Here is a 13,438-nt window from a genome sequence, read left to right as displayed (position 1 = left end):
TAAGACTCAACCACATTGCTGTAGGTCTGGAGTCACATGTAGGCCAGACCAGATAAGAACAACAGATTTCCTTTCCTAAAGGACATGAGGAACCAGATGGGGCTTTCCCCCCAATAATTGGCCGTGGTTTTATGGTCAGCATTAGGGTCTTAATTACAGGTTCTTTTATTGAATTTAAATTCCACCATTTGCCATGGTGGAATTTGAAGCCAGGTCCCCAGAACGTTAGCTGAGTTTCTGGATTAATAGGGGAAAGTGAGGACTGCAGATGCTGGAGATCAGAGCTAAAAATGTGTTGCTGGAAAAGTGCAGCAGGTCAGGCAGCATCCAAGGAGCAGAAGAATCGACGTTTCGGGCATAAGCCCTGAAGAAGCGCTTATGCCCGAAACGTCAATTCTCCTGTTCCTTGGGTGCTGCCTGACCTGCTGCGCTTTTCCAGCAACACATTTTCAGCTCTGATCTCCAGCATCTGCAGTCCTCACTTTCTCCTCCTTAATAAGATCTGAGCCTAGATTATCTCTCACAACTGTCCTCACTTCATTTCTTATTAACAGTAGTATCCCGCCACCTTCCCATTCTTCCTGCCTCTCCAAAAGGTCTTTGAATGTTCAGTCCCCAGTTTTGATCTCCTTGTAACCATACTTCCATAATGGTTATGAGATCATATTAATTTACTTCAGTTTACACCGTCAATTTGTCTCCCTCATTTCAAAAGCTTTATGCTTTATGATACAAAGCCTGGAGGTTTGTTTGATTATCGAATTTCCTCACACGTTTATGGTTCCTTGGTACAATATAACTAGTCCAGTGGCATTACCATTATGACACCACGTCCCCTTGTGGGTGTTGTAAGTATCTAAAAATACCTGACATATTCAAATTGGGTACAGGTAAGAATGCAGAGACATTGATGAGTTTGATGTGCAGCAGAATATTCTGAATGTTTCTCAGCTGTGCACTTGAGGTGGAGCACACTTCTAGGAAGGCAAAACATGGCCAAGTTTGGAAAGTTCTTGTTACTAACCTGGTTTCTGATGTGTGCAGTTATTCCAAACAGAAAATCTGGGTATGGAATGCCCTCTAGTGGAGGACAATTGAAGAGACCACAAGGTATTAATCCGAGATAAATGGTGCAGCCAATTCTCAAACTGTTCAGATTTGTGGTGAAGATAAATGACTTAACAGCTGACAAATACATCAACATTTTCAGCAACTTCAGATAAAATTATATATTTGCAGTTTAAAAAAAGAAACAATTTAGTATAAGTTTTCAAATCTAAACAGTTTGTTTATTGTAGATTGTGCTGCATACATTTCATAGAATCGTACAGAGCATGAAGCTTAAAGAAAGAAATACTTGCATTTATGTAGTACCTATTTTGTCCTCAGGATGTTGCAAAGTGCTTTATAGAAACTCTTATCCATACTGCCATCTAGTTTAACTTTCCCATAGTCACTGTGCCTGCCGCCCAGGGTTCACTTTATCTGTCTTGCCCATATTCCTGACAGCATGGCATTCTGTTAACTGTTACCTGCCCACTCCCAGGGCTCTCCCATCTCAATCCAAAATCTTCACAAGTCATTTTCAGGCTTTGATGCATAATTGTCATAGCCTGCACTTTCAGCCTTGTGTAGATTTTCCATCCACCCCGTTCACTTCTGGCTTAAGCCAATTCTATCAATATTTGGATTTGTGTAATCACAGCATTGATTACCATAAGACCATAAGAATGGAAGTAAGACCATTCAGGCCACTGAGTCTACTCCGCCATTTAATCATGGCTGATGGGCACTTCAACTCCACTTATCCACACTCTCTCCGTTTCCCTTAATTCCTTGCGAGATCAAGAATTTATCAATCTCTGCCTTGAAGATGTTTAACATTCTGGCCTCCACTGCACTCCCTGGCAATGAATTTCACAGGCCCACCACTCTCTGACTGAAGAAATGTCTCCTCATTTCCATTCTAAATTGACCCCCTCTAATTCTAAGGCTGTGCCCTCCAATCCTAGTCTCCCCGCCTAACGGAAACAAGATTATGAGGCAGTGTTGAAGCATATAGAAAATAGGGGTAGGAGTTGGCCCTTGAACCTGCTTTTCCATTCAATATGACCAAGGCTGATTTGATTGTGGCTTAATTTCACATTCTTACCTTCGCCCAATAACTTTTGACTATGGACCATATCTGCTTTTACCTTTCCAACTTTGAGAGCAGCCTTATTGCTCCCAGAGGCGATATCACTTAATTCAGCACTGAGCAAACATTTCCGATCCAAATGTTCAATCTCCCATTATGCTGTATATTTACCCATCTGCAGAAAGGTACAATCCTGTTAAAGGACACACGAGTTTTAACATAACAGTCAAACAAAGTGATTGGACCAGATAAAAAAGGGTGAATCTGTTTCCCTCTTGTTAACCTCATCTGTTGGCCACAATAATGATTTTAAAATTCTTTTCCGCAGACAGCTATATCAGACTTCAATTAAAGCATCGTACTAGTAAAAATAAAGGAGCCAAGAACAAGGTTTACTTTAGTGAAAGGAAGAGGAATATTACTAAGCCTGAGAAAAAAATAATAAAACGCAACTTCAAAACAGACACAAACATCAGAGAATTTGCAAAAACAAAATCCCTCACATTCTTGAGGTGTTAGATTTTGAACTGAGACCATGGTTGTTCAATGGATATCTTGTACCTTCAGCGTGGCAAAATCTCTAAATATCCTGGAGACGTGAGTGAAAAGATGTTTCTCCGATTTGCATGATTACTGTTTTGAGAGGTTGATACAGACAGGGAAAGAGAGAACCACTTCAGTTCTGTGTTACAAATCTATTTTCCATCTCAGTCCTGCCCAAAAGCCGTTTGCTGAAATACACTTGTGTATTCCAAGTCGCTTTTCATTTTTTCAAACTGGATAATCTGCAAGTGCCTTTTCTCCCAATCTGTGAAACTTCCAGCAATGTCTAAAGCAAAAAATCTGAGATGAGGGCTACTCTATACCTGATTGAGTTTTACTGTCTTTTGATAAAAAGTTAAGTTCGACTCAGACTGTCTTTGTTTATCTCACATAGATTTCATGAGTTTGACTCAACCTGGCCAGGTAATCACTTCAGCTGTCTTAACTCAGTGATTTTGCTCCTTTTTTAAAAAGAACATTTTATTCCAGATATTTAACTGATCAACCTGTTCAGAAATGTTACTGTACACCTATGTAGCAGGTGGGACTTGAAGCTTGGCCTCCTGGCTCAGAAATAGAGACACTACCACTGTGTCACAGGGTCCTACACCTATTTTATTTCATCAAAGTTACAGGTATTATAATCAGATGATGGATGTTGAAAATTGATTGCCCATTCTCTACCTTTATCACAACAATAGTCTTCTCATGATTGCCACTAATTTCACTTGTTACCAGCTCCCTCACTATCACTCATGCTCAAATGTAGCATTGGTTAATTGCGTTTCTATCTCAGTACATTTAGATCCCTGATTATTCTAAAACCTTATGCATAGCAATAAAAGAAGTTTTTTTTTGAACTTTTTCAAGCACCAGAGAAAATATCAAAACCACCTCAAACACAGCCCAGGTTAAAACCAAGAGACCAGGGAAACATTAAAGGTACGGGCATAATTAGAATAGATGTTGCACGTCTAGTTTATGCATTTAGATTTTTCAGAGCTATTCTGTATTTAGATTTTGTTTATTTTCTATCCTTTTCCATATTTCCCTGCTTTGCACCCCTCAGAAAGTTATCACATTGAAATAAAATGTCCCATTCTGAAACTCCAGTTTCATTCCACGATTAAGACACTGGGGACCTCTCAACAAGTCAGGAGGTGGGTATTATCTTTGTGCTCAGTTTGTGCCATCATTCCTCAACCAGCAGCTTCTCATTTTCAGTCTGGCTAGATTTAAACTTGAAAGGATAAGCCTTGCAGACTGCTCATCGAGAGGACTCTTCACACTTGGCCATTCATGAACTGCACCACAGGATTGCTCCCCATCCAACAGCACTATTCCACAGTGAATATCAGGAACTTTGACTAATAAACGCCTGGACCACAGCTGGGGAATATTAAATGACAGTGACTTAACACATTGACAGTGACATAGGATATGAAATCTAACATCAGCTTTTTCTGTTTCTTTAAAAATCACCAGATAAAATCAAACTTACTTTAACCATTGGTTTTGTGAAGATAGTCCATCTCTAAACCAAAACTTTATGAAATAGCCGATAACAGTGTGCCATTATGGCTGATGATTGACTGTCAGCAGAGTAACTGAATTCCACTGTGAGCTTGTTGCCTGCAGTGTTACTCCTTGGAATTTGGAATGTTACAAAATTATTTGTAAATATTGCATCCTGAAGAACTTGACTCTTGAAGGGATCCATTGGGACTTTTATAGTCTCATCCCCCCAGTTAGTTCCAATATTTTGCTATTTTTAAGAAAGAAAGAAATAGTTTCAGGCTTCCCATTTAAATCCAAACCAGCAGGGAACATGGCCTCAGGCGAGATAGTGTCTTATGTTATTGAACAGGATATGGAGCTATGAGGAATCATGCTCTAGTTCTCTGTACCAATAGTATCCAGAGTACAGGTAAGACTTTGGATCTTACAAGTATTCTATAGATATAAATAGATACTGTTTATTTATTTAGGGTTTAAAGTTTCCCATCTATATATATATATATATATATATATATGTATAAAACAATAGCCAAAATAAACCACAATGGGCTACATTATGTTTCAGAAGTCTTTGATCATTACAAAGCCTTTCATTTATTCTGGTTGATGCAAAATAGACCAATAAATGAAGAAATAAGATAAATGCCTGCAGTTAATAAATGGAGCTAACTGTTTTTAAAAAGGATGAGTAGGAATGCATGGAGTGGGATAGTTATTTAGGTAAAAATAACTACTTAATCACCCATCCAATTGCCTAAACCTGATTCTGAATTATTTTCCTCAAAGATTATAATAAAAAGATGGCGGGGGGAGGTGGGGTGGGTTGGCAAAATGATCCAATGTTACAGAAATCATCTTTTAATTGAGTCAGCCAGATTTGATGGATGCTGATGAACTATCCTTAGCTGCTGATGAGAGGATTATTGTCTGTTATCTTCTGTTACCTTCCCATCTGCTTTCTCCTCCCAGAGAACTGAAGGCAATGCCTAATTGTTTTAGCTTTCCATAGAAACCACCAATGGCCCTGAAAACCATTCCAGGTATTAATCACAACATGAAGCGGTATTGGCTCTGATTTTGCTTAAAATCAGGATTTGAGTTAAGTTTATACTGTTGTTGTGAAAAAAAATTATTCTTTCACCGTGTTGGAGTCTACACTCTTAATTTTACTGATTCCAAAGGGAATTAAAACAGTGCACTGTGGAAAAATTTAGAGTCTGTTTTTCTACATTTTTCTGTTTAGCCCTTCAAACCCGTGAAAAATCTCTCTCATCTTTCTGTCACTTCTATTTCAAACTTATCATCAAATGTCTTCATGAATTCCTTCAACCAATTCTGTCAAATATGGAAACAATATCAATTTGCTAAATGAGAACTTAATATTGTTTCTGAAATTATACAGAGTAAATAAACTTTTAGCTTGAAATTGTTTCCTCTTGTTCGCGAACTTTCATCTTGACGTTTGCACTGATGTTTCTGTGGTTTGAATTTTCCTCACTCCCCACCCCCACCCCCACCCCCACCCCCCACCTCCATCCCCACCCCCGCCCCCACTTCCCCTCCAGACTGTGAGTGCTACGGGCACTCCAATCGTTGCAGTTACATCGAGTATCTCAAGATTGTGACTTGTGTCAGCTGCAAGCACAACACTCGAGGCCAGCACTGCCAGCACTGCAGACTGGGCTACTACCGCAACGCCTCAGCAGAACTCGATGATGAGAACGTCTGTATTGGTCAGTAAGCGCAGCCTTAACTCCAATCAGGTTGTACAGTTTTATTTTAACATTCACTCGGACAGAAGGCCTGCCTCCATCTTAAATTGCCAGCCCTACAACCTTTGATTGAGATCTCCAGTTTATTTTGAACTTTACAGCAAGTGCACGGTGGCTCAGTGGTTGACACTGCTGCCTCACAGCACGAGGGTCCCAGGTTCAATTCCAGCCTTGGGCAACTGTCCGTGTGGAGTTTGCACATTTTCCCCGTGTCTGCGTGGGTTTCCTCCGGGTGCTCCGGTTTCCTCCCACACTCCAAAGACGTGCAGGTCAGGTGAATTGACCATGTTAAATTGCCTGTAGTGTTAGGTGCATCAGTCATTGGGAAATGGGTCTGGGTGGGTTACTCTTCGGAGGGTCGGTGTAGACTTGTTGGGCTGAAGGGCCTGTTTCCACACTGTAGGGAATCTAATTTAATCTAATCTAAAGTGACTTTCAAGTAGATTCTTCCAGTAGTAGATAAGATTGTGAAACCAGAACAGAAATTTGCTGCAGAAATTCAGCAGGTCTGGCAGTATCCAAGGAGAGAGAAAGCGGAGTTAATGTTTCGAATCCAGTGACATTCAGGCTGTGAATTGGCTGATGCGATTTGATATGAAATGCCAGGGAATCTCACTTCTGGAAGGATTTGTCTTGAATTGGACAGAGTATTTGATGCAATAAAATAAGCTCAGTCAGTAACTGTGGAGAGTGCAGGTGGTTAAAATTCCTGATGCAGATCCGTTAAAGTTGGAAATGCAACAGAATACTGAACAAAAGAAAGGGGAGATAAAAGAAAAAAACCTAACACAACATCCAATAAAGAATCCACACCTGAAAGGTCCATGCCACTCTGCGGGAGTCTAGATTAGAGTGGTGCTGGAAGAGCACAGCAGGTCAGGCAGCATCCGAGGAGCAGAAAAATCGAGCAGGAATTCCTGAAGAAAGGCTTTTGCCCTAAATGTCAATTTTCCTGCTCCTCGGATGCTGTCTGACCTGCTGTGCTTTTCCAGCACCACTCTAATCCAGACTCTGGTTTCCAGCATCTGCAGTCCTCACGTTTGCCATACCACTCTGCTCCCAGTATTCTCTGTTTTTGTTTCAGACATCCCCCTCCCACCCGCACCCCCTCCCAGTCTTTTCCATTTTTGTTTTGCTTTTGAAAGATCAAACATTCTGTTCACTCTGTTGCAGCTCTCATCCTGCTGCTAATAGATGGTGTATGGAGGAGGAGCAAGGGAAGCACTTTGCAAACATTAAGCACTTACTGCTCTTCCTGAGCAAAGGCAGGTTGGAAGGTGGTGTTTCTGCCCTCAGTGCCCTAGCACTACCTCAACAAGGGGCTAAGTGGGACAGTGCCACGCTTTAATTACTTTTTTTTAGCAGGATCTCCACAATTTGTAAATCCTCATTTACAACATCCTAGTCTGTGAGCTTCTCAGGAAGACTATCAATGCAACTCCAAATATCAGGGCATGTGGTTGGTGTAGCAACATTAGGAGTTCTTCATAGAATGGTTGCAGCACAGAAGGAGGTTATTCAGTGTATTGTGTTTGCTGGCTCTCTGCAGAGTAATTCATCACTTCTCCCCATGAGATGGCACCTTCAGATAACCATCCAATTCCTTTTTGAGTGGTTTGATTGACTTTGCCACCATAACAGCCTTAGGCAGTGCATTCCAGACCCTAACCACTCAATACATGAGAGTAATGTTCCCCATGCTGCCATCACTTGTCAGTCACCTTAAAGTGTGTCCTCTCCTTCTTGAGCCTTCCACCACTGGGAATAGTTTCCCACTATCCACTTTCACCAAATCTCCTCTCAACCTTCCTCTCTCCATGGAGTACAGTCTCAACTTTTTCAATCCAGCAACATAACTCAAATAAGTGTCAAGGCAGATTGATAATGTGGGCAAACTGTAAGGAGGGAAATTTGACTTTTGTTTACAGCCTTGCTCAATTTTAATTTGGCTCATTTAATGGAAAAACAAGCTCCTCTCGAAATAAAAAAAATCCCTGCCCCTTGGTTTCGGAAACTCTTGCTCCATCTCCACCTTCCATTTTCTCGCTGAAGTTCCTGAACCTATTGTCAACACCCAATTTGTGTTCACCTCTCCCATTACTGTCCCACCCAGATCGCCACCCTTCTTATAAAACCTAGGCAGTCTTGCCCAAAGTCATGAATTACTTTCATTATGAGGTTCAGCAGCCTAGTTGTCCGTTCAACCTTGAACATACTGGATTACACCATCTGCACTGTCTGGTCCAGTGCACTTCCCTTACTTGGCTCCATGGAGAAATGGTCTCAACCAATGGTTTATCTTCCCACTCCTTCATTGACCTCCAAGTGTCCTCTTGGCAATATCATAGAAGAATTGGATCAGTTTCCATTATGTATGTAAATGAAACTCAGCTCTATAGTTTGCCCACATTTCGACTGGCCCAGCTATCGTTTCTGTATTACCAGGCTTCCTTGTTTGATATCCAGAGCTTAAAAGGCTAGAATTCCCTCTGGTAAGCACTGAGTAGGTTGAAACCATACTCTTCAGACTTTGCACAAAATGTTCACCTTATACATCAGCCCTACCCCACATCCCCCTTCCTCAACCCCCTGAACAGAACCCGAGAATGTCCACATCCTTGGTGGAGCATACGTTGAATTTCAGACCCTAAATCCTGTTCAGCTTCAGCAATTCTCCCTCCATGACATCACTTAGCTTCCTGTTTCCTAAGCATATGCTTCTAAATCCCTTGTCCTTAGCTTTGTGAATTCTAGGCTCGATGCCCAATTGATCACATGATCTCTCCCCATCCTCCACCTTCAATGCATATCAGTCGTTCTAAAACCCTGTTGCCTATATCCCAAGATCTTCTTACATCATTTCTGTTTACTTTTAATTCACAAACACCCAGAGGTTCAAACACTACTCCTGTATTTAAGGCCTTCCATGAGCTTCCCCCTTCCCCTTTCTGTTACTTCCTCCAGTATAACAAACCCCGGAAATTGGCTCTTGGCTTGCTTGAGACAGTCTAGAATGAGAGGTCATAGTTTTAGGATAAAGGGGCGGCAGATTTAAAAGAGCGATGAGGAGGAATTACTTATCTCAAAGGGTCATGAATCTATGGAATTCACTCCCCCAGAATGGGTGAATACTGGAAAACTGAATAAATTTGAGGAGGAGATAGACAGGTTTAGTAATGGGTTAATTAGTAATGGGCCAGCAAATTGGAGGTCAGCTGTGACCATATTAAATAGTGGAGCAGGCTGGAGCAGCTGAATTAACTCCTTCTGTTCTGAGTGCTTGTGTTCTTATAAAATGTGCTTTAAAACTCACTTATTTCGTCAATGTTTTCTTGATACAGCAACATTCAACATCATTAGTTGGGAAAATTTTTTTGACAATGATGGGGGGGAATGAGGCAGAGAGAGGGAAGCTGCTAAACACATGTGCACTTTAACAGGCGAACCATACAGCAAAGTAACTCCTGAGCATTCTTGCTGAGACCCTGCCATCAGGGACTCAGTGCGCTCTTCATTATTTTTGGATACTGCAGAATCTAAACTGGCACTGCCCGTTTAATCTTCATAAGCTTTACTCTTACATTTGCTTCTCCTCCATATGTCTCTAACCTGCAGCCCAGACAGCAAAGGCACCTGGCCACAAGATCCTGTATTCCTCAGAAGGTGCTTAGTCTTTGGTCATGTTGCTTTATGCCTGGATCTAAAAGTTCAAATTCAAGACAAACCGGTTCAGGAGAAGACAAAAACAGGGACTGTCTTCAGCCTTAGGCTTCTTTAGAACTCTGTTTATTGCAGATTAATACTAATTATTACTACTCATGGTAATCTGAGATGGACTGTTTTTACTGTTATGTACTTTAAAAAACTATTCTTGACATGTGCTCCTCTCTTCAAAGCTAATTAACTCCACCCACACTGTGCTATTTATACCCAGATGGAAGTACGTAAAATTTGGTGGGCGGCACAGTGGTTAGCACTGCTGCCTCACAGCGCCAGAGACCTGGGTTCAATTCCCAACTCAGGCGACTAACTGTGTGGAGTTTGCACATTCTCCTCATGTCTGTGTGGGTTTCCTCCGGGTGCTCCGGTTTCCTCCCACAGTCCAAAGATGTGCAGGTCAGGTGAATTGGCCATGCTAAATTGCCTGTACTGTTAGGTAAAAGGGGTAAATGTAGGGGAAAGGGTGGGTTGCGGGTCGGTGTGGACTTGTTGGGCCGAAGGGCCTGTTTCCACACTGTAAGTAATCTAATCTAATCTAATTTCACAGAATGTAACTGCAACCAGCTTGGATCAAGACATGACCGCTGCAATGAGACAGGGCATTGTGAGTGTAAAGCAGGAGCCACGGGCCTCAAATGTGAGGATTGTAAACCAGGATACTATTGGAGACTGGGTTGCTTCCGTAAGTATATATAGGACATTAACGGTGAGTTGGGAGAGCTACAGCAGACCATTAGCGCTAACCTCAGCTCCAGCTACTCTTCTGCAGAAGTGCCCATGGTGAAACTCAGTGAGATTGGTGGGCTTCCTCAATAAATAAGTTTAAAAACACCAGAGAATGGCTGATAGCACAGAGCGTTCCAAGAAAAGAGTAGAAATCACTCAGCCAAACTTGCATCAGATGCTGATGAAGCTGACTACAGTGTGGAGTGGTCTTTAGTCATCTGGATTTCACACTGTCTGCTATTGTAGCCAGCAACATCATGAAGTCAGACACTATATAACTGCTGAAGAGAGGTTTCAGAAAGAAGAAGTAAGAATCTCATCCATATAGTGCCTTTCATAGGGGGGGGGGGTTATTGAAGATGCTTCATAATTAGTGACGTGTAAAGTCATTGTTACAGAAGCAGCAAGTACCAACCAATAAATCACCAGTTCCCAGATCTTCTTCCAGTAATGTAACCTTTTAGGATCCATGACTTCCTGAGAGACAGCATTACCCTGCAGTGCCAGGCTGGATTTGTGTTCAACTTGGAGTGGGAGCTGAAGCACCTGATTTGAGCAAAGGTTGGAATGTAAACCAGAGAGTAGAAACCCTCTTACGGTGCAGTGGTAGTGTCCCTACCCCTGACCTGAGAGACCCAGGTTCAAGTCCCCCCTACTCCAGAGGTGTATCATACCATCTCTGAACAGGTTGATGAGAAAAGTAGGTTGAATGAGAAAAATGACAAAGTGAAATTGTGAGGGGTATAGGTAGAGTTAATGGTAGGTGCCCTTTCCCTAGGACGGGGAATTTCAAGACTAGATGGCACATTTTTGAGGAGAGAGATTTTTAAAAAGACACGAGGGGCAATTTTTTTACATAGAGGATGGTGCGTGTATGGAATGAACTTTCTGAGGAAGTGTGGGATGTGAGTACAATTATAACGTGTAAAAAACATTTGGATAAATACATGAATAGGAAAGATTTGGACGGATATGGGCCAGGAGCAGGCAAATGGAGCTAGTTTAGTTCGGGATTATGTTCAGTTGGACTAAAGGATCTGTTCCCGTGCAATATGTCTGTATGATAAAGTGACCTTATCCTGATAAGGGGTACTGCCAATTTTTCAATGGAAGAGACATTAGTACATCATGGATGGGGATCCCATTGATTTTAGGTAAGTCAAAATGTTCTGGACAACCATTGGATGTCTTAAACATTTCTTTAAAAAAAGTGTTGTTAACACACAGTGAGCCCGTCAGCAATGCTGTGAACTCCCAGCATGTACTGTGAAAGTGTCAGATCTCCCCTTTTCGTTATGACTTTCCTCTTTATTCTTTCTGAAAATGTACTCCCTGCAGCAAACGTTTGTGACAACGAGCTTCTGTTGTGTCAGAACGGTGGGACCTGTCACCAGAACCAGCGCTGTGTCTGCCCCAAAGGTTATACCGGCGTCCTGTGTGAAGCAGGGAGCTGTGACCCTGAAGGTGGGAACTGCAACGCGGCGTGCACCTCACTCCTGAGCCCATGGGTGGCCCTGTTCTCCGCATTGACAATGCTGCTACTGCTGGCCTCTCCCTATGAATAATCTCCAGGCAATTGGGCAAATCTACACCCAGGAGCTGGAACGGTGTCCGAGGCGCTCTCAGGAACAGGAGGCTCTTGGCGATGACATGGTGTCACCAGCGTGGCGTGACCCAATGGAAGTGTCACTTTGTAGGTTCCATGTATCTAACAAAAAAGGTGATGATGACAGACTGTATAAGTTGACACGTGTTGTACCGTATCCCACAGTGAACGTTGCTCATAATCAGTTTAGGGAGGGGTGGGGGGGAAAAGAGACATTGTAGGGAGTAATTCCATCAGTAAAGCCAATGGAGCATTTAGGAACTATCGTGGTGAGTAACTGCAAATCGAACTGTTCACATTTTGCTACATAATCCAATGTCATCTGTTGCCTAGATGTACTGATGCCTCAAACACTAGTGGCTGCTTTTTTTTGCGAAATACCAGTTTGACGGGAAAGAAAATGGTTCAGTCTGTGGTCAGATGGTTTCTCGAGGGTGGTATATAACATGACAAGCAGTATTATTCTACCAGATTGAATACCCTTTTTTTGTAGAAATGGTTATTTTTGCTCTACTTACATGTGAACATATTATGAACATTTTATTATACAGTGACAACATACAGTAAAAAGACTTGTTACATCATTACTCTGGCATTCCTCATATTATTTTTGATTTTCTTTTCTTTTCCTGACAGGACTGACATTTGACAGAATTGTGACATCAGGAGCTATTACAGGGTTTAGAAAGATTTTAAAAATTAATTTAATCTTTCATGGAATGTCAGCATCACCTGGAAAGGCCAGTATTTGTTGGCCATTACATAGTGCCCTGTGATGGAGTGGTTTGTGAGGCTATTTCAGAGCCAAGCGCATTGCTGTGGGTCTGCAGTCACATGTAGGTCAGATCAGGTAAAGACAGCAGACTATCTTCCCTAAAGTACAGGGTGGGGTTAACCACAATTGACTGTAATAGACTAGCTGCCAATGTGGATTTTGTTAGTGAAGCGTAAATATCACCTGCTGGCCTGGTAGAATTTGAGCCCACATTTGTATTATTAGCCCAGTGATATCACCAATACCCCACCAGCTTCACCTGACACAATAATATTGACATTGCTGCTGGTGGCTGTGTATAAATAAGATATTGAAAGTATTTAAGCTTGACCTCTTCACAAACATTGGATTCAGGCAGGGAGAGAGTCCCTTCTTTGTGCCTGAGGGGTTGGACCATCCTGTACAGATACTTTTAAATCCAATTGTTCAGACACAGCTCTGGATCAGGTGAGATTTGAACCTTATAGCCATCTAGCCCAAAGGTGGAGACACTATCATTGTACCATAAGACCCAGTATATCCAATCCATTCTTCTTAGCTGCTTGCATAGGTCAATTAGCAGGAAAAAGCAATTGTAGCCTTGATTGACTCAGTGACTGAAATCAGATTAATACAGGCCAGTGATCTGTCACACAGCATAT

The 13,438-nt window shown here is 41.9% G+C and overlaps 1 protein-coding gene across 19 annotated transcripts in view; it reads left to right on the top strand.

Moving 5' to 3' along the window:
- The window catches only part of LOC140469666 (netrin-G2-like), a 148,601-nt gene extending 135,995 nt beyond the window's left edge, over positions 1-12,606 (top strand). For 10 of the 19 annotated variants that reach the window (XM_072566395.1, XM_072566393.1, XM_072566388.1 and 7 more), the window contains 5 exons: positions 1,045-1,110; positions 3,551-3,622; positions 5,764-5,931; positions 10,238-10,372; positions 11,755-12,606. In XM_072566395.1, the coding sequence (XP_072422496.1) occupies positions 1,045-1,110; positions 3,551-3,622; positions 5,764-5,931; positions 10,238-10,372; positions 11,755-11,981 (668 nt within the window). In that variant the 3' untranslated portion in view covers positions 11,982-12,606. Of the gene's footprint in view, positions 1-1,044; positions 1,111-3,550; positions 3,623-3,749; positions 5,704-5,763; positions 5,932-10,237; positions 10,373-11,754 lie in introns of those variants that run through there. The other 9 variants (XM_072566391.1, XM_072566397.1, XM_072566396.1 and 6 more) reach the window with 5 other exon arrangements.
- Positions 12,607-13,438: the final 832 nt, after the last annotated feature.

The sequence above is a fragment of the Chiloscyllium punctatum genome, chromosome 49 (genome assembly GCF_047496795.1).
Source record: "Chiloscyllium punctatum isolate Juve2018m chromosome 49, sChiPun1.3, whole genome shotgun sequence".
In the NCBI taxonomy this organism is placed as follows: Eukaryota; Metazoa; Chordata; class Chondrichthyes; order Orectolobiformes; family Hemiscylliidae; genus Chiloscyllium; species Chiloscyllium punctatum.
The sequence above is the reverse complement of the archived record's forward strand: the minus strand, read 5'-3'. Positions and strand labels throughout refer to the sequence as shown.